The 20,959-nt window shown below is 32.7% G+C and overlaps 1 protein-coding gene across 1 annotated transcript; it reads left to right on the plus strand.

The window, feature by feature from the left end:
- Positions 1–19,871, plus strand: LOC149393543 (uncharacterized). The gene is made up of 24 exons (XM_089617119.1): positions 1–174; positions 11,916–12,133; positions 12,233–12,338; positions 12,436–12,537; positions 12,610–12,669; positions 12,840–12,918; positions 13,044–13,191; positions 13,294–13,420; positions 13,505–13,685; positions 14,347–14,375; positions 14,459–14,610; positions 14,712–14,814; positions 16,150–16,245; positions 16,341–16,390; positions 16,482–16,605; positions 16,694–16,756; positions 17,461–17,520; positions 17,605–17,766; positions 17,857–17,930; positions 18,049–18,142; positions 18,231–18,367; positions 19,255–19,335; positions 19,432–19,537; positions 19,660–19,871. Exons 1-24 carry the CDS (start codon positions 1–3, stop codon positions 19,720–19,722), a joined length of 2,589 nt encoding a protein of 862 aa, XP_089473245.1. The 3' UTR covers positions 19,723–19,871.
- The last annotated feature ends 1,088 nt before the right edge of the window (positions 19,872–20,959 follow it).

Below are 20,959 nucleotides of genomic sequence, written 5' to 3' on the forward strand. Positions count from 1 at the left end.
ATGAAAGTTTGTGTGATTGGTGGTGGGATTAGTGGATTGGTTTCTGCCTATACTTTAGCCAAAAACGGCGTCAAAGTAGTTCTCTATGAGAAGGAAAATTCCTTGGGAGGCTATGCTAAAACCGTTACTTTTGACGGCGTTGATTTGGACCTTGGTTTCATGGTCTTCAATCCGGTACGTACTACCTTTCTTGTTTGCAATCATTAGCTGAGTCTCACCCATGAATCATTAATTAGAGTACCGCTATGGGTTAGTGCACTCACATGTGTGCTACCCATGAGTGTCACTTATCATTCTTGTATTGATAATTATAAATATTGTGTAATTTAAAGTCTGTATAAGTAAAAACAACTACACAGATCTAAGTCACTTGAAACGTTGGAATTACAATTTAACCAATGATTCATTTAACAAATTACTACATTAACCTTTATTAAAATCGGCTGAACATAAACACGTAGCCAACATTTTGAACACAAACAAATAATACAGTTTTAATAAACGTTAACTTGATTTATTCCATAATATTTTATTTTCTTTTTGTAGTCCAATTTGCTGTGATATCAAGTTTTCTTGGGTTAATTTTCGTTTATTTTACACGCGATAAGTTTTGGCCGGTTGAAACGTTAGCTAGTAGTTGGTTTCTATGATTTATGTTACATAAGAATAATTTCCGATATTTTCTAAACGTTTATTTATGTAAATGACTAGTTTACAAAATTTATCAAAAACGTTGGCTACATCCTTAAAACCATGTTTGCAACTGGCTACGTTGCTAGATTACCCAATAAATGGCTATTAGTAAACTTATACTAAAAAGGTTGTCCTAAACATGACACGTATACATAGACAGGAAAATAACAAAAATACTTTTTCAATTATATATGTTAATATCCATTTTATTTTTATTTATGGGCTTTTTAGATATATAGCCATATGAAATTTAAGTTTTTCTATATAGTCAATTTTTTGTAAAATTTAAGTAAATAACCATGTGATTTTATTAGCAAAACCAAAGACATTAATAGTTGTAAATAACCAATAGACACAAAGGGCCCATGTCTCCTTCAGATATCTCCAAGTTGGAGATATCTGAAGGAGACACTTGGAGATATCTGAAGGAGACATGGGCCATAAGAAGTTTCAAGATCCTAATATTGAATTTGAAGTGGATGACGGGCCAAAAGCTAAAAAGAAGAAATATTAAGGAAGCCTATAATTTCCTCAAAGCGCTGAGTCTACAAAACGAGGAAATGAGAACTATGTCTAAGGAAGGCAACAACATAAAGGAATACTTGAGTGTCGTGATGTCAGTCACTCCAGGGGGCCGAAGAATTAAAATGGCGAAAGAAACGACGATGCTAATCACAACATGAAGTCAAATTATGGTGTGGAGCTTCACAATTTTGGCATAAGCATCAAAATTGAGGAGGCGAGTCATCCCATGCCTCGTCCTCCAATGTAAGTACAAGCATGGAAGTGTCATGGAATCAACCAAAACACGTCGGAATGGGTTATTTTGGGTCAAATGGGGAGAGCGGGTTTGGATATTTTACTTCCTATGGAGACAACAAAAATTAGTTTGGGAAGAATGCAAGAGTTAAGAAGGAGGTTAGGGTTTTTAGGGTGGAAGAAAGAAGTTAAGCTTGTTAATTGGAGAGCAACAAAAAATATGGATACTGGGTAGGGATTCTAGAGAGAATGATCGATATTTTTTTCGGGGTATATTGGCCTACATATTACAAAGAATAACAAAAGTTTTGAGACACTCTTTCAGCCTTAGTCACTTGATGGGGAGACCGTGGACAGTTCTACATCATGGGCGAGAAGAAAATACGTGGTACAAAGGGTTATGTGGAGTATACGTGGGATGTTAATTCTTCTAGATTGTTCCCTCAATAAATAGAGGGGAAATGAGGATATTCGCTTCTATAAAGCATGGATCAATAATCCCTCTTGTCCCGAGGTAATTTTTAGAGCTTGGAAAAGGGTGGTGGTGATGAAAGCTACGGTGCAAGATATTTGGCCTTACTTCAGGAGCTAAGAGAATGGCAAGCCAAGAGACATGGCTAAGACATGAAAATTCATGTCTTAAAGACATGGATGCAATACTTGTTTCTTCCGTATGACGACTATGGTTCGAAGGAAAAAGAATCATAGAGGAAACATGGTGGATTATCATGGAAGGATATTCGACTTTAGGAGAGAGATACGAGGCCATCTTGTATTGAGAGGTGCCAAACTTTTCAAATCTTCCTACACGAGGAGATAGTAGAGATACCTTCCATGGAACAAATAAGGAGAACGGCGTGGAGAATGACACATTAAAGGCCTAGTAATCGGATGGACCATTGAGATTTCTATATGAGGTATTAGGGGACTACTAGGGATATCTTAGTGGAGTTCTCAAGAAGAGGTAGTTTTTGGAGAATATTAGCTTTGTTTGCATGGTGTCGATTTGATCCAAAGACAAGTGGGGAAAAATATTTTGACAAGTTTAAGCCAATAAATTTGAGATTTTTTCTTCAAAGTTATTACGAAGATCAGCATGGCAAAAAGTTGAAGATTACTAACGTGATCTCTTCGGATCAAGCGGCTTTCTTTCTAGGGTGGTAGATAGGCAAGAACATAATTTTCACAATTGAAGTTATGAGAAGTTGAAGAGAATCAAGGGTCAAAAGAAGTATAATGGGAATCAAAATCAACTTGAGTAAAGCTTATACTGGAATGGAATGGAATGGAAATTCGTTCTCCAAGTCATCAAATGTTTTGGGATGCGAGATAATATGGATAATCTCATTGAGAAATATATCTCAACGACATTGAGTGCTGTTATTTTTAATGCAAGCCCTTTAGAGACTATGAAGTGTGAAAGAGGGCTTCCCAAGGAGACCATTTGTTCCCCTTTTCTTTATCATTTGATCTGAAGATCATAATAGACACATTATTGAAGGGTAAGAGCAAGGAAATATTCATGAGATATCATTGAGATATGAACTCCAACTAATGTTTATTTGATATTTGCGGATGATATGTTACTTTTCTGCAAAGCTAAGTTGGAGGAGGTCAGAGCTCTTTAGAGTGCAATTGATAACTATCCAAATTGGTTTGGACAAAACGTGAATGTGGAGAATAAGGGAGTCTTCTTCTCGTCTACTTATTTTGATACTATAAAACATGAGATTCGGGCTTGTGTTGGTGTGGGCGAGTGTACGACGGATCTCATATGTTTGGGGAACCATCTTTTTTTTTGGAAAAATAGATCAAAAAGATTTGGACACCTTAAGACAAAGATTCTTGACTGATTAGAGGGATAAACGGAGAATACGATGTCTATTTGTGTTACAAGGTATACCCACTTATGCTATGTCAACTACATGGAACTAATTGCATGCGATAAGCTGTGTGCGCCTAAGAAGGTGGGTGGCCTTAATTTTTGGAAGTTTAAAGTAATGAATCATGCTTTGCTAGAGAAACTAAGTTGGCACATTGCTGAACAATTAGATCTATGTGAGTGCCGATTCTCAATAGTAAGTATCCCCGGTATTAGAGCTTCTTTGAGGTAGGCAAGAGAGGCCCATATTCTGGAGGCTCAAAAGATGTGCTCTCTACAAAGGGCTCCTGGTGTATCATTGGAGATTGAAAAGAGCACCTGGTGTATCAATGGAGATTGAAAAGATATGACTATAGCTTTAAACAAGTGGCTATATTCAAAACAAACCAACAACGGTTAATCAAATAGACACTTGAATCTATTAATGCTTTGTTAGTAGAAGGTCCAATGAGATGGAATGAGGACAAGATCACAGAGATATGTTGGGAGGACTTAAAAACTAGATTCTTCAGCTAAGAGTCTTAGACGAACTGATGGCAAATATAATTAGAACCGATGAGAAGATCACAAATCAGCTGCGCAAAAACTCGCTTGGGGTCTCTTTGATCATAATGTGGAATACTTGAAGAAACTCTATCAGAAAATAGACACGAATTGCTTCTCGTTGACAAGACGAGCGGTGAGATTTAATCATGGTCAGATGTGACGAGTGATGTGGCGATGAATTTTTTTTTTTATGTTGCTTCTAGAACTCTGTTCAGACAAAGATGGAGCTTTGTGAATGTTGTGGAAGGTATTGAGTTTGAGAACTCAATTGTAAAGAAGAGAGAATGATGAATTCGATCGTTTAGAGAGAGAAGTGAAAAGAAAGAAAATAATTTTTCATTGTTGGATCCGAGTAAATTCTCGGTATTTAAACAAAGTTAAACGACCGTTTTAAAAAGAAAAACAACAATAAAAAATACAATACAAACTAAACGACACCAAATTATCAGAAAGCTATATCCTATACTATAACTCCAAAATACTCCCTCAAGATGTACGTGGTCTGAAGATGTTGATCAGGTTCATCTTGGATATTCTCTTGTGCAACGCCAGAGAGTGTAATGGCTTAGTAAAGATATCTGTAATTTGTAGAGGAGTTCGAATAGGTAACAACCGCACCAACCCACTGTTGAGATGATCACGTATGAAATGTAAATCAATCTCAATGTGTTTGGTACGTTCGTGATATATTGGATTCAAGGCAATGTGTAAGGCTGCCTGATTGTCACAATATATCACTGAAGACATGTTTGAACATTTCTGAAATTCCTTTGCGAGCTGCTTCATCCAAAGAACTTCAATCATTGTGGCTGCAAGCGATCGATACTCTGCCTCCGTTGAGCTCCTCGACACAGTAGTTTGTTTCTTTGATTTCCACGCCACCAAAGAATACCCTACAAAGACACAATAACCCGTTATTGATCATCGAGTATCACCACATGTTGCCTAATCTGCATCTGAGAAGGCACAAAGTTGAGTAGAAGAAGTGGAGGGATAGAATAAGCATAATCCTGGGTTAGACTTAAGATCACGCAATAAATGATGTGCCGCTTATAAGGGAGGCTAGCGAGGAAACTGAACAAACTGACTAAGAGAATTGACAGCAAAAGTGATGTCAGGTCTAGTGATTGTCAGGTACAATAACCACCCAATAAGCCTCCTATAACTTGTGGCGTCATCCAATAAAATACCATCAGATAGAGTGAGATGTACTTTAGGATCCATGAGAGTCTTAATAGGTTTAGAATCCAGGAATCCTTCATCCTCCAAAATCTGAAGTGTATAATGTCTCTGACACATCATGATCCCTTTAGAGGATCTAGCGATTTCTAATCCAAGAAAATACTTGAGATCACACAAGTTTTTCTACCTGAAAATAGAACTCAAATGACTAATAACATATCAGAGATGACATTTTTGTTATGACCTGAGATGATAATATCATCTACTTATAACAAAAGAACAATAAAATTAGAACCACTACCACGAGTATACATTGAATAATCTACCTTAGATTGGACAAAACCAAATTTCAAAACAGCATCTGTAAACTTAATATTCCACTGCCTAGATGCTTGTTTAAGGCCATATATAGACTTGTGTAACTTACAGACCAGTTTCCCTTTACCCTTTGATTACAGTTGTTATGGTATATATCCCAATGGCATACCCATGTAAACCTCTTCAAAAAGATCCCCATTCAGAAATGCATTACTTATGTCTAGTTGAGACAAGAACCAATGTTGTGAAGAGGTAATAGACAATAAAAATTTAACTGAAACCAATTTAGCTACAGGTGAAAAAGTATCTATGAAATCAACCCCCTGTAGTTGAGTGTAATCCTTGGCTACTAGGCGTGATTTATGCCGAGCCATGGCCTGTCTCCATGCATAGCTTCTAATTTCTCTGTCATGGCCTGTCTCCATGCTGCTGATTTAACAACAACATGATAGAATGCAGGAGCTGAGTGGACTGAAACTAAACGACACCAAATTTTTAAAAGGCAAAGACAAATTCTCATAATTAAGTACTTAGTCTGTTGTGTGCTTAGAATGATGCTTAAACCTGTAGTTAAAAGACTACAGTGATACTCTTGAAGATAAGCTAGTGGAACATGCTTCCTTGTAGATTTCCTGGGAATAGTGTTAGTAATAACAGGATCAACAAACTCATGCTCAATAGGTTGAGAGTGCTCATTCTCAACCTCTATATGAATCTCTTCTTGATTAGGAATGATGGTCTCAAGAGGAATACCTGGAGAGATATCATTATGCAAGAGAACATGTAAACATATATCTTCAAAAGGATCATGTGTAGCACTATTGTCATTCAAATCATGAAAAGGGAAAATATTTTCATAAAAAACTACATCCCTAGAAATCAAGATTTTCATGGAATTAACATCAAGTAACTTATACTCTTTCATACCTGGTGGATAACCAAGCATAATACACTTACGTGCTCTTAACTCAAATCTAGTTCTATGTCCCTGTAAAGTAGAGGCAAAACATAAAGAACCAAAGACACCAAATGATGATACTCTACCTCTTTGCCAAATAAGATCTCATAAGGTGTCTTATTTGACAGATTTGGAGTAGGAGTACGATTGATGAGATAAATAGATGTAAGAATGCAATCAGTCCAAAAGCGAATAGGAATTTTAGATTGGAACAATAAATACCTAGCAACATTAAGCAAATGTTGATGCTTGTGCTCAGCCACATAATTTTGTTGTGGAGTTTCTACACAAGAATATTGGTGCTAGAATACCATATTTTGAAAAATATTATGTGAAAGATAACTCTCTATTATTATCTGAACGAAAAAGTTTAGTAGTGGAAGAGAATTGATTATGAACATAATAGAATGCAAGAGCTGAATTATTTGAAACTAAACGACACCAAATTTTTAAAAGGCAAAGACAAATTCTCATAATTAAGTACTTTGTCAATTGTGTGCTTAGAATGATACTTAAACCAGTAGTTAAAAGACTGCAGTGATACTCTTGAAGATAAGCTAGTGGAACATGCTTCCTTGTAGATTTCCTGGGAATAGTGTTAGTAGTAACAGGATCAACAGACTCATGCTCAATAGGTTGAGAGTGCTCATTCTCAACCTCTGTATGAATCTCTTCTTGATTATGAATGATGGTCTCAAAAGGAATACTTGGAGAGATATCATTATGCAAGAGAACAGGTAAACATATATCTTCAAAAAGATCATGTGTAGTACTATTGTCATTCAAATCATGAAAAGGGAAAACATTTTCATAAAAAACTACATCCCTAGAAATCAAGATTTTCATGGAATTAACATCAAGTAACTTATACCCTTTCATACTTGGTGGATAACCAAGCATAACACACTAACGTGCTCTTGGCTCAAATTTAGTTCTATGTCCCTGTAAAGTAGAGGCAAAACATAAAGAACCAAAGACACCAAATGATGATAATCTACCTCTTTGACAAATAAGATCTCATAAGGTGTCTTATTTGACAGATTTGGAGTAGGAGTACGATTGATGAGATAAGTAGCTGTAGGAATGCAATCAGTCCAAAAGCGAATAGGAATTTTGGATTGGAACAATAAATACTTAGCAACATTAAGCAAATGTTGATGCTTGCGCTCAGCCACAGAATTTTGCTGTGGAGTTTCTACACAAGAATATTGGTGTAAAATACCATTTTTTGAAAAATATTATGTGAAAGATAACTCTCTAGCATTATCTGAACGAAATGGTTTAGTAGTGGAAGAGAATTTATTATGAACATAAGCACAAAATCTTGGAATAATAGCATGAACCTCATACTTGCATTTCATTAAGAAAATCCAACAAAATCTATTTTTTTCATCAACAAGAGTTAAAAAGAATCTATGACCTTGATATGAAGGAGTCTTATATGGACCCCATACATCACAATGAATAAGGTCATAAATAGATTCTGAAAACTTATTTGCTTAAATAAAAGGCAAGCGATGTTGTTTGACTAAAGGACAAACACAACATGGCTGAGAATTGCTATTTTTGGAAATAGGAAAATTTAAACGAGATTTTAAAAGATCTAAACGCTTATGAGACAAATGACCTAGCCTTTGATGCCAGGTTTCAAAAGACACCTTATTCACATATGCAGTAGGTTTGGTGATGCTCGTCTCATTGAGAATGTAGAGATCATTGCACACCCTACCCTTGCCAATCATCCTCAGGTGATTGATATCCTGGATGGTAAAAGAGTAAGGATAAAAGCATATAGTCGTATTTGATTTCTTAGTAAGAGCATAGATAGAAATGAGATTAAATTTGAAACTAGACACAAAACATTGCAAATGACAAGATCAGAACTTAGTTTGACATCACCAATGAAATGCACAGGTATCACAATGCTATTTGGTAAAGTAACTGTAGAGTTCTGTAAAGACTGTAATCTAAGAAATAAAGACTTCTTATCACAAATATGCCTAGTGGCGCCTGTGTCAAGAATCCAAGAACCAAGAATAGAACTATCTTGTAAGTGTATAGGGTTGACCAAACCGTTCAAACATGCTTGGAAGGGTGTCATGTAGTTGACATCACTGGTGGTCTGAGTTGTTGTAGTCAACTGGTTGGAGAGGTGGCTGATAAGCTGAAGGATTTGATTAGTGGATAGAGTCGAGGTGCCTTGACTAGAGATAGATCCTTCAATAACTCTTCTAGATCCTACTGCTTCCACAACATTAGCTTGAGTTTTGGGCTTGAATTTCTATCCAGGGGGATAACCGTGGATTTTGTAGCACTTATCCACGGTATGCCCTATCATCTTGCAGTGAGAACAAAGAGGACGATCATTAGCTTGAGTCTTGAGCTTCTTTTGATTAAGGAAATAGCACAAGTTTCATTTCATTAAGGAAATAGCCCATTTTTTCTTAGCAGACAATTATACCCTTCGCGAATCAGTTAATTAATTAACAGACTGAATTGAGCTAGGTTAATTAATTAACTGAATATTTGCATTGGAAATTCACAAAAAATTTACAAAAATCAGAACTTAAGTCAATTCCTATTTAAAGCATTCAATTAATTAACCTAATTCCTAATTCAGTCAATTAGTAAATTACCTTTACTAAAAAAAAATTCAGAACCTAAGCTAATTCTTAATTCAACCAATTAGTTAATTGATTAACTTAACTCAATTCAGTCAGTTAATTAATTAACTGATTCGCGAATTAGCACTGAATAAACAAAATAGCTCAACAATTCAACAAACCAATCGATCGAGGGTAGATAGAGCCGTAACGGACTCAACAACCCATGGGCGAGATCAGAGGCGACTTTCTCGGTATCGCCGCTCCGGAAAATACGGCTACCGAAAACCACGAACCCAACGACGTGACCGGCGACGGCGACGGCGACGAAGAAGACGCTGCCGTTAAGGACATGACGGTGAGCATAACGAGGTAGGCGAGGCCGACGTGCAGTGCGTGGAGGAGCATCTGGGCGAGGGCGACGCCGGCGGCGGAGGAGCGCGTGTTGAGGAGGCGCAAGTGGGAGAGCCACTCGGTGACGATGGCGAGCGCGAAGACGAAGACGAGAGCGAGGAAGTACATGAGGTTAATTTAGGTAGTTTAGGTTTGTTGGGCTATTCCCTTAATTTAGGAGAACTTGTGATATTCTCATAATATTAATGGGCTGATTGAGCTAGTATACAAAATAGCCCACTAATCTGCAGTACATAAAATTAACAAAATAGTTAATTTAATTAATTATTTAGTTAATTTAATTTACTGTTGGCTGGTTAGTTATTTTATTAATAAAATAAAATTCAAGCTTAAATCTTAAAACAAACCAATAGAATGACTATATGCAAACATACTCCTTTACTATTTTCAGTTTTATTTAATTTTGTTTATTTTTTTATAATTTCATATACATGTAAAATAACTATATATAATTTGAAAAAATTCAATAAGTGGGCTTTATATTTAGAAGAAAAAAATGAAATAAGTCTCCATTGGCTTTAAAAAGAAATTTTAATAAAAATAGTAAAAAAAAAACATACGATTACTATAATTATACTTTAAAACTCACTCATCCAATATGTATAAGTTAAAAAAAATTGTTATAACTAGCCATTTCACTTACTCTTTTTAAAATTGTAACCCAAATTTTATTTTAGTAACAAAATTATTCCTCTAAATCAAAATATTACCGCATCCAAAACTTTAAGCCTTAAATTTTGAAAATAAATAATGGTTAATATATGTTCATAATAGTTTATACTGTTATATATGGGTTAATATCAATTGTGAACATAAGAGAAAATGCAAAAAAAAAAAAAAAATCAAGAACACTAAGTAACGATGAATATCTATCAACGATTAATTTATATTGTATTAGTTATTTGACTTGCAAAAATTCAAAATCTCGCAAAAACCAAAGGTAACCACTCATTCGCGAAAGCAAATAAAATAATAATAAAAAATAGGAAAATAGCCAACTTAAAAGTTCGACATTGCTAAATAGCCAACGTTTGGTAAATCTTAGATAAATAGCCGTAAGTAATGACGTGGTCTAATGTATGGAGATGACTATTTATCTAAGATCTATGTCTGTAAATACATGAAAATGACTATTTATCTAAGATTTACCAAACGTTGGCTATTTATCAATGTCAAACGTTTAAATTGACTATTTTTTTAGTGGACCCTAATAATAATAATAATGATGATGATGATGATGATGATGATGATGATGATGATAATCATAATCATAATCATAATCATGATGATGATGATGATGATGATGATGATGATGATGATGATGATGATGATGATGATGAAATACATAGTCCATTCAAAACTTCAAATCTAATATTGGTTAATAATAAATCTTAATAACATTTTGTAAAAGTGTATCTCGGTTAATATTTCCAAGGATAAAATTACAAAGAGAAATTTGAAACCATTAAATTTGACTCCTTTTTTTAAGAGGAAAATGACACAGATATACCTTATTTTTAGTGAAATGTCGAGTTTAGCCTTTGGTTTTAAAAAATGTCGAGTTCATACCATCTGTTTAACTAAAATGACGAAATTATACCCTGATATAGACAACAGTGCCACGAATCTTCTTTTAATTGAATTTTTATCGACTTTTCATTGACGTTGACTATAATATTTATATATAAACACCAATTATCTTTATTCATTCACGCCATATATGTAATTTATTTAAAAACAAAAAAATAAACTGCAGTCTCTTAGTTGTGAAAAACACAGAAAGATGCAAAGGGGTAAAAATCGACCGTTGATAGTCATCAAAATAAAAAATTCGAACAAATAATCAAGGATTCAGAGTTGCAATTCGAACACGGAATGAAATAATCTATTGAGAGATATGAATTTTATTATTTAATTTCAATTTAAGGCTAATTTTATTTCAAAATTAAGAATTTAGAAGTTAGGGTATTGGTTTCGATTTGATTCGGTTTTTCTTATGTAAGAGTTAATATCAAATGGAGATTTGTGATACTGTTATCCATTTCAGGGTATAATTTCGTCATTTTAGTTAAACAGAAGGTATGAACTCGACATTTTTGAAAACCAAAGGTTAAACTCGATATTTTACTAAAACACAGAGTATATATGTGTTATTTTCCCTTTTTTTAAATCTTGAAGCGTTGATTTGTTTGTAAGTTCAATGTTTCAACTTTTCAAATGACTTAGGCCGTGTAATTTTTCTAATAGTTTCATTGAAATTAAATAAATTTGTAATGATTTGTTATATGTAAAAATTTAGCGGACTTAAGGATACCAACTAATTTCTTCAAAATCCATAAGAAATAATTGAGAAAAAAAAAACGAATTACATTTTTATGTGATTAGCTGCGACCAAAACCATATCAAATCACTGAAAACATCGAAGAACATCACAAAATTGTCATAAATTCGCTCACCTAAAAGGTTTATATATGTTTTCGATGATCTAAATTGATTTGCGGCTATTTTATTTTTCATTTAATAATATTTAATGGACAAACAATGCGTGGATAATGGCCAGGTAACATGTCCAAATATGATGGAATTTTTCCACGGCCTTGGAGTTGAAGTAGAGAGATCAGACATGTCACTCTCAGTAAGTTTCGACGAAGGCAAAGGATATGAATGGGGAAGCAAAAATGGCTTCTCAAGCTTATTTTCCCAAAAGATGAACCTCTTCAACCCTTACTTCTACAAAATGATCAGAGAAATCACCAAGTTCAAGAGTGATGTGATTAGGTACTTCATTTTAATGATGTATATAGTTCCTCTTAACGTACCAATTCATTGCTCTACATTTTATATATTTATCTAAACTAATACTCCTATTTGGTTTAGTTATCTTGAGGGGCTTGAGAACAACCCGGATATAAACAAAAATGAAACATTGGGACAGTTCGTCAACTCTCGCGGTTACTCGGAACTCTTCACGAAAATTTTCCTCGTGAGATAATCAATTTATTTTCCCTTTTCTAATTCATTCCTGCATTTTCTTTTCTAGTAAATGAAATTGACTTCAAAAAAGTATATTATTACTGCAGATTCCATTGTGTAGCATAAACCGAGCTTGTCCATCTAAAGGAGTGTTGAACTTCTCAGCTTTCGCAGTACTTTCCTATATTCGCCATTACCATCTTCATCAGGTATTTATTTTTGTACTAAAAGATTATTCTCTCGTTTTTTTCTTCTCAAGTAATATGTTGCCTATTTTTCAGCTTTTCAGCCCACCTCAGCATCTTACCGTTAAAAGACGTTCTCATTCTTATGTGAAGAAGGTATCTAGTTCGATACTGATACCCCCAACAATGAATTTTGTTAAAATCGGAATCAATATATACTTCTAACTCTTCCGTTCTTAAATTCTTAATATGCAATTTAAATTACCATTTCAAAGTGATAATCTTTTCTCAATACTTCTATAAATTACTTTGAGATGAAAATACAGGTAAGAGAAGTTATCGAGAGTAGAGGATGTCTAATTAGGGCGGGTTGCAAGGTACAAATGATAACAACAACCGGTGAAGGTAAGATTGTTAAAGAAAAAATAAGTTTCAATCATCAAACTTAAATAATCACGCGAAATCGCACACGTTTAAATGTACCTTTGTTGATATCTTGAATTATTTCTAATATGTACAAGAATTTTCAGGTTGCTTAGTACACTGTGAAAATGGTTCTAAAGAAATATATAATCAGTGTATTATGGCCGTCCCTGCTTCTGAAGCCCTTAGAATTCTTGGAGACCAAGCAACACTCAACGAACGAAGAGTACTCGGAGCATTCCAGTATGCCGACAGGTTATTTATATATAATTTAAAAAATATTAGAAAATGAAATAAATTGATTTGCTATGGAATAAATAGACGAATATAACTAGACCTATTTTCTTTCGTGGGCAGTGATATATACCTGCATTGTGACAAAACTTTGATGCCTAAAAACTCATCTGCATGGAGTGCATTTAATTTTCTGGGAAATTATACAGAAAACAAAGTGTGCTTGACATACTGGCTCAATACTATTCAAGTAAGTTGTTTGTACACGAATCAATGGGATCTTCTCTACAATTTCCTCCCATAGCCTTATAAGTGATATTTTCTATGTACTTAGAACCTCGGCGAAACAGAGCGTCCCTTTCTTTTGACACTTGATCCAGAAGAAGCGCCTAAAAACATGTTGTTTAGATGGTCAACCCGGCACTCAATCCCTTCCATTTCTGCGTTAAAAGCCTCACTCGAGCTTCATCGTATTCAAGGACAGGGAGGGATTTGGTTTTGCGGAGCATATACGGGTAAATACTCTTTTTTTTTTTTTTTTTTTTTTTTTTTTCTGTTATTGATCGTGTTGGCTAAATATGAAACATGTAACTCTGTTTTACTAATTTAACTTTTAAGTGTAAATAGTCCTAGAACTATAATACAAGTTGCATTTTGGTGCTTCAAGTTATTTTTTGAACAAAATGGTAATCTGACTCTTAATTTTATAGTATATTAGTATTTAGTCCATTTTTTATAAGCAAAAAATAAAAATAAATAAAAAATACTAATTTTTCATTTGAACTCCAACATTGAAACAATTTAATATATATTAGAAGTTAAATAAATTGTTTTTAAACAAACTTAGTTGCTTATAAATTTCTTCTAATAATCCCAAATGGTTTAATTTTATTTTCCATATATAGGATTATAGTATGATTTAGTTCGTTCTTATATAAGATTTACAAGTTTCTTAAGTCGAAAAACATATATTTCAAAGGTGATAGATTTCCATAAAATGTTTGGCTCTTTTCTTTCTTCGGAAATGACTAAAATGTTACACAATCATTAGCAGTAGTATGATGAATATTGCTCAGGAATTAGTTCATGGACTAAAATATCCCGTGTAATAATAATTTGGGCTACAAGCCTGATAATTTGTACTAAATGTTTCACATTTCGTTTTGTTTCATTCAGGCTATGGCTTTCCTGAGCATGGACTGAAGGTAATGAAAACATGCATGTTATAAGAAATAAAATTTTCTCTTCTTATACGATTTTAAAAAACATATTAACTTGTCATTTGCAGTCTGGGATTTCTGCTGCTAATGGCCTGCTCGGAAAAAGTTGTGACCTTCTTAGCAATCTGAAGCAAATGGTACCTTCCTATGTAGAAACCGGCGCTCGCCTTTTGGTCACGAGATTTCTCAGAAATTTCATCTCGGCCGCCGGATGTTTAACGTGAGTCTCACTATAGAAGTTTGAGATTGTAATTATTGTTTCTTTCTTACTTATACAATATTATTTGTTTTGTACCGTGAATTTGTTTTTGTAACTAAAAGTTTACTCGAGGAAGGAGGACATATTTTCACTTTTGAGGGGAGTACAGAAAAATGTCCTTACAGAACTGTTATGAAAATTCACAGCCCAAACTTTTATTGGAAGGTATGTGCCTTATATTGTCACTTCGTATCATCAATTACTAGAAATTATTTTTTTACGTTTTTTTGTGCGTGTGCGTGTGTGGTATAAGTTTTATAAATGATTAGTGTAAAATTTTTAATCTTTAATTTAATCTCAATTCAATTCAAAAGAAATAAAACCATAGCTCTAAATAACGGAAAACGCACTCGAATCTATTGTATTGAATGGCCAAAAAGGTGATAGTCTTCCAATTACAATTTGGCCGAGTCTGAAGTATTCTTGCTGATGGACATACAAAAAAAAATACGTACTGCAATCAGTGACCATTGTATAAATAACTATCATACAGTTGCTAATAACTATTGTATATTTCTAATTTGGCCGCTAATTAAATTAGAATTAGCAATTATAGTAATCACATAATAATATCATATCTTTAAGTCACAATTTTTATTATGAATTAGACCACATTAATTTTGAATTATTTATCAATGACCCAACACATTTATTTAACCAATAATTGGCTACGTAGCCATCTTAAATACTAGCAATTTGGTTTTAGCCAACCTTTCGCTAATTTCTCGTAAATAGCCATCTTGCTTACGTGGCATCTTATTAATTGAATTAGTTTTACACATATGCCCTTATTTATTACGTCCAGTAATTGAATTAGACAGTTTTTTTTTTTAAATTTTGAATCTAACCGATTTGGAAATATTGGTAACGTCTATTTGAAAATTTTCAGCGTTCACTTTAACTAATTAGTTTCTATTTTCGTGGCAAAAATCTTTGAATTTTACAATTCTTTTATCTTTCATATATTCATAATTTTAGAATGTTCAAAATATTTTCATAATTTTTTTTAGTTTATTTACATGAATATACTGTAAATATGATTTATATTTACAATGCATTTACGATGAAACAATTAGTATTAACTGTAAATCAACGTCGTATTTACAATACTGGATGGAATTGACCAAAATAAAAAGGGCCATTTCCTATTAGCGTATATACAGAATATTTGTGCAAGTTGTTATAAACCAAAAATAAAAAGGGTCATTTATGTGTATTTATTGAGTTTTAAATTCTCTCTCAATTTGTGCGAGTAGTTATGATCGAATATTTGTTTTCCATTTAAATTAATAGGCTAAAAATAATGGGCGGGAATTTGGCTGGGTTATTTGAGGTCATTCACGTCTTTTAACATGCTGTAAATAGATTGCTGTGACTATTAACAGAAATTAACAAAATGTTGGTTAAAACCAAAATCTTTATAGCCGCGGGACTATATACCTATATAACCCTTTATTTAATAACCTAGTTCCAAAACAAATTATAACAATTATTTTTCAGGTAATGACTCAAGCTGATTTAGGCCTTGCCGACGCTTACATCAATGGAGATTTTAGTTTTGCTGATAAAGACGAAGGCCTTCTAAATCTCTTTCTAGTAAGAAACTGAATTAAGAATAACCTTCAAAAAATTCAATTAGTTTAAAAGAGAAATATTTTCGCCTAGCATGTCTTGTCAATTCATTTTTTCAGATTCTCATTGCTAACAGGGATTCAAACCCTACAACATCAAACAAGAAAAGGTACAAAATGAACCAACATACTATATGTGAGCAATAACAATATTATTAAGATAATAATAATTATGGATTTTATTTAATTAATTAGCTTTAGAGGATGGTGGACTCCAATGTTATTGACAGCAAGTTTAGCCTCAGCAAAATACTTCATTCGACATGCCTTGCGGCAAAATACCCTCACACAGTCACGCAGGAATATCTCTCGCCATTACGATCTCGTACGAACGTCGAATTATTAGAAGAGTACTCTTTTTCTCATTACAATTGGGCTTATAGAGAATTTTATATGTTAATGTGTTTGTGCAGAGTAACGAGTTCTTTGCTATGTTCTTGGACGAGACAATGACATATTCCACTGGCATATTTGAGGTCAGAGAAAGATTTGCGAAAATAAAACTTTTCATTCTTTTATTCGTAATCAATTAATTAATGGTTTCTTCCCACATGTTAGTGTTGGAAATATAAACTTTATATTTGGGCCTAAATTTATTTTTGTATTTGGCTATATGGCTTAGTTATTTTGGACTTAGTCACGTAGTATTTTTTCTTGGTAGTATTCAGTGTTTAAATTTTTCTTAAGGTGGTAATCCATATTTTCTAGAAAAGTCTTGGGAAATTCTAGAGTTGAGAACTCACTAGAATTGGTGTTTATAAAATTCTCCTAAAAATACTATTTATAGAGATGTAATCATTCACATTTGTATCAAACCAAGCAAAAAAAGTTCTCTTTCCTACAAAGATTTTCATGCCTCCCTAATTTATAACCAAGCCTCAAATAAACGCTATCCCTAAACACCAAATTCTTTTTCAATAGTTATTCTTAAAGCTTTACATTCACTACTTCTGAAATGTAGTTTTGACAGTATGTGATCTATTTACTTATTATAGATCATATTTTTATAGAATATTACCCTGATTAATTCATAACACATATTTTAAAAATATCACAAATTATTTCGTAATTTATTTGATTACAAATAAAATTTTACTGTAAGTTAGATATGTAGTGAAGACATAATAATTATATTACTTAAAATAGGCATTAGTTAGTTGTAAATGACTTGTTCTCACAGACAGAAGATGAAGACTTGAAGACTGCTCAACTGAGAAAGCTCTCCTCTCTTATTAAGAAAGTGAGCCCTTATGTATGCAACAAACTCTATAAATTCATTTTCTGAAAAGATAAATTATAATAGATTGTTTATTATTTTTTATAGGCTAGAATTGAGAAACATCATGAGGTTCTGGAGATCGGAAGTGGTTGGGGAAGCTTAGCAATTGAAGTTGTGAAACAAACTGGATGCAAATACACCGGCATTACTCTTTCCGAGGAGCAACTTAAATTGGCTGAACAAAGAGTCAAAGAAGCTGGACTTGAGGCATCATATATTATATAAATTTCATTTCAAATACATTGGTATGGTGTAAATTGTGGTCTTGATGAATTTATAAATGCTATGTCTGATCAGGACAACATCAGATTTCTTCTATGCAATTATCAACAATTGCCAGCGGGCTACAAATGTGACAGAATCATATCTAGGTGACAATTTTAGTAAATACATTCAAGATTTTGCATTTTACATCAAAATAGCACACTAATTTTAATATCCAATTTTCTTCAATGATTCGTTATTTAACTTTAGTATTTTGTTTTGTAGTGAGATGATAGAGCATGTTGGACATGAATATATGGGAGAGTTTTTCCGCTGCTGTGAATCTGTGCTATCAGAAAATGGAATTTTTGTTTTACAGGTAATCTCAAATTATATTATAAAAACATCAATCATAATTAATTTCCAAGTAAAATATGGTTGTATACTTATTTATATTTTTTTTATAGTTCATATCGATTCCGGATGAACGATACGATCAGTACAGAAGAAGCTCAGATTTTATAAAGGAGTACATTTTTCCTGGAGGGTGTCTTCCTTCTCTAAGCAGAGTCACATCTGCCATGGCTGATTCATCTAGATTTTGGTATATTTTCTTTCATTATTATTCTTGTTCTGTTAATTAATGATAAGTACAGTAAAAATTCGTGTCGTACAATATTTATTAGTAAAAATCATTTTGTTTCTTCACGTTTATAGTGAACTAGTAACGTAGAACATTTTCATTGGTGAATTCTATAACTGTATAAATAGAGTTAGAGTTCTCTAACAGTAAAAACTTAAGTCTATAACTTCAAATTTAGTGTAATTATACCAAATAATGAACATCTTAGATTAAAAAGCCTAATAAAAAAACATATTATTATAGCATTCTCTTTAATGTAAGATATAGTGTAATACCATTGGTGAAAAAATGGTGATTTAGCTAAATAGCCAATTTAAAATATTGGATTTGTAAAGTAGACAAAATTTGTCTAGAGTTAATGAAATAGTCAAAATGTGCAATAACCAAGTTTCAAAAACTTTTTTGACCCTTGGATTAATTTTTTTTTTAAAGTGATAAATTGCTTAAAATAATTGTCAAAAAATTTAGTCTTGGTCAAGAAAAAATTGACAGTGTAATTTTGGTTATTTTGCTGAAAATTTGAAACATTGACTATTTTGCTAATTAATTAGTTTCAAATGACTATTTGATATTATTTTTCCAAAAACATTTGATGTAAAAGTTACACGAAATATATGGTGTTAACATTGAAAATGCTCTTATTAAAACCTACGGACTATATTACTTAAATGCTATTCATTTAGCTTCTATTAGGTTAATAGCGTGGAATAATATTTGATTAAAAAAAGTATATAACTTAAACTCGTACACTTCTTATACGCATAAAATGCAAATTTCTTTTCTTCTTTTGTTTTCATTTTTTTCCCTATCCATACCGATTTGACAACAAAATTAATAATGAACTACAGCGTTGAGCACGTTGACAACATTGGCATTCATTATTACAAGACATTGAGATGTTGGAGAAAAAATTTATTGGCTAAGCAAAGGTTCGGGTATTTCTATTTTATAACTGCAATCCATTTGTTTTCTGTTCTTTATCTTTTTGCTAAATATGTTTATTTACATATGCATCTCTTTCTCAGCGCAATATTAGCTCTAGGATTCAATGAAAAGTTCCTTCGGACTTGGGAGTATTATTTTGACTATTGTGCAGCGGGGTTCAAGTCGCGTACACTTGGAGATTACCAGGTAAGCGTTCTTCTAAATATTAGAATCTTTGTTCAAAGTTTTTTACTTTCCAGAAAAAAAAATGCATATATATTAGTATTTGCGAGATTGGATTTAAAATTTATATTGTGCTTTTAATGCAGATTATGTATTCACGCCCTGGCAACGTCCCAGTACTTGGCGACCCATTTCCTTCACCATGCTGAAATGAAGATTATGCGCCCTAATATTGATGGCTCCTTTTCTTAACATCTTAGTTTTCGTATGGTAATATCTGATTATTTGTTGACGCCTTAATAAATACAACATACATCCTTTATATATTTTAATCCTTCGGTGCGTTGTTATTGTTGTTGTTGTTGTTGTTGTTGTTGTTGTTGTGTGTGTGTGTGTTTTTTTTTTTATTATTTTTTTTATTTTTATTTTTTATATATATGGACTTTGGTGTGGAATTAAGTAACTTGCTTGACCGGGTATTCATGTAAATAATAAACGAACTAATGTATGTAACAACTATAACAATTTAGGCATTAATTATCATATATAATAATATTATTAATTATGTGACGATCCGTCTTTTCGGACCGTTTTACCTATCTTACTTCTTAAAACTTTAGAAAATTTGAGGTGATTTTTTTTTTATTTTTAAAACATAACTTAAAATATAAAGTTTGAAAACTCATGACCCAAAATAATTTTCATTTAAAAACTTGATGAACGAAAACAACCAAAAATGGAAGTTGCATAATTGAAATTTAAAACAAAAAATACCATTGCAGATAATACCATAAATAAAACAAAACCCTTTTCGGACCGTTTTACCTATCTTACTTCTTAAAACTTTAGAAAATTTGAGGTGATTTTTTTTTATTTTTAAAACATAACTTAAAATATAAAGTTTGAAAACTCATGACCCAAAATAATTTTCATTTAAAAACTTGATGAACGAAAACAACCAAAAATGGAAGTTGCATAATTGAAATTAAAAAAAAAAAATACCATTGCAGATAATACCATAAATAAAGTCATAACCCTTAACGGAATTGAAATGCGTAACTTAAAACCATGAAAAATAAAACCTTGGGTTTGAGATTATTTAAAACTCAAAGCGGAAGTCTTTTATTTTCGTAAACGGTAACCAGAACTCAACCCTCTCGCTATCACCGCCGCTGATCCACCCTCCTCACATGTTCATATGTTGTTTACCTACAACACAGACATATATACATAGAGTGAGCTAACGCTCAGCGAGAATAACTATAACTCACAAAACATAAGTAATAAAAAAATGCATCAACCGATTTTTCGGTGTTTTAAGCTAAACCGTGACATAAGATACCCTATTATAAGTCTATCATATTTTAATTCGGGGGTCTCCTAGAGTAGTCGTAGCAATTTTCAGTGCACAGTTTGGATACGAAGATATGGGGTTGCAAGGTCCCA

This window comes from Urtica dioica, chromosome 6 (genome assembly GCF_054948205.1).
Source record: "Urtica dioica subsp. dioica isolate 48M chromosome 6, U.dioica_male_clone48M_v1_H2, whole genome shotgun sequence".
NCBI lineage: Eukaryota > Viridiplantae > Streptophyta > Magnoliopsida > Rosales > Urticaceae > Urtica > Urtica dioica.

Excerpts from the sequence above, each read along its gene's own strand:
- LOC149393543 (XM_089617119.1), top strand. The coding sequence starts at position 1 with ATGAAAGTTTGTGTGATTGGTGGTGGGATTAGTGGATTGGTTTCTGCC. Across the intron at positions 12,339-12,435 it reads TCTTCACGAAAATTTTCCTC|ATTCCATTGTGTAGCATAAA; the intron begins GTGAGATAATCA and ends TTATTACTGCAG. Across the intron at positions 17,521-17,604 it reads TCTCCTCTCTTATTAAGAAA|GCTAGAATTGAGAAACATCA; the intron begins GTGAGCCCTTAT and ends TATTTTTTATAG.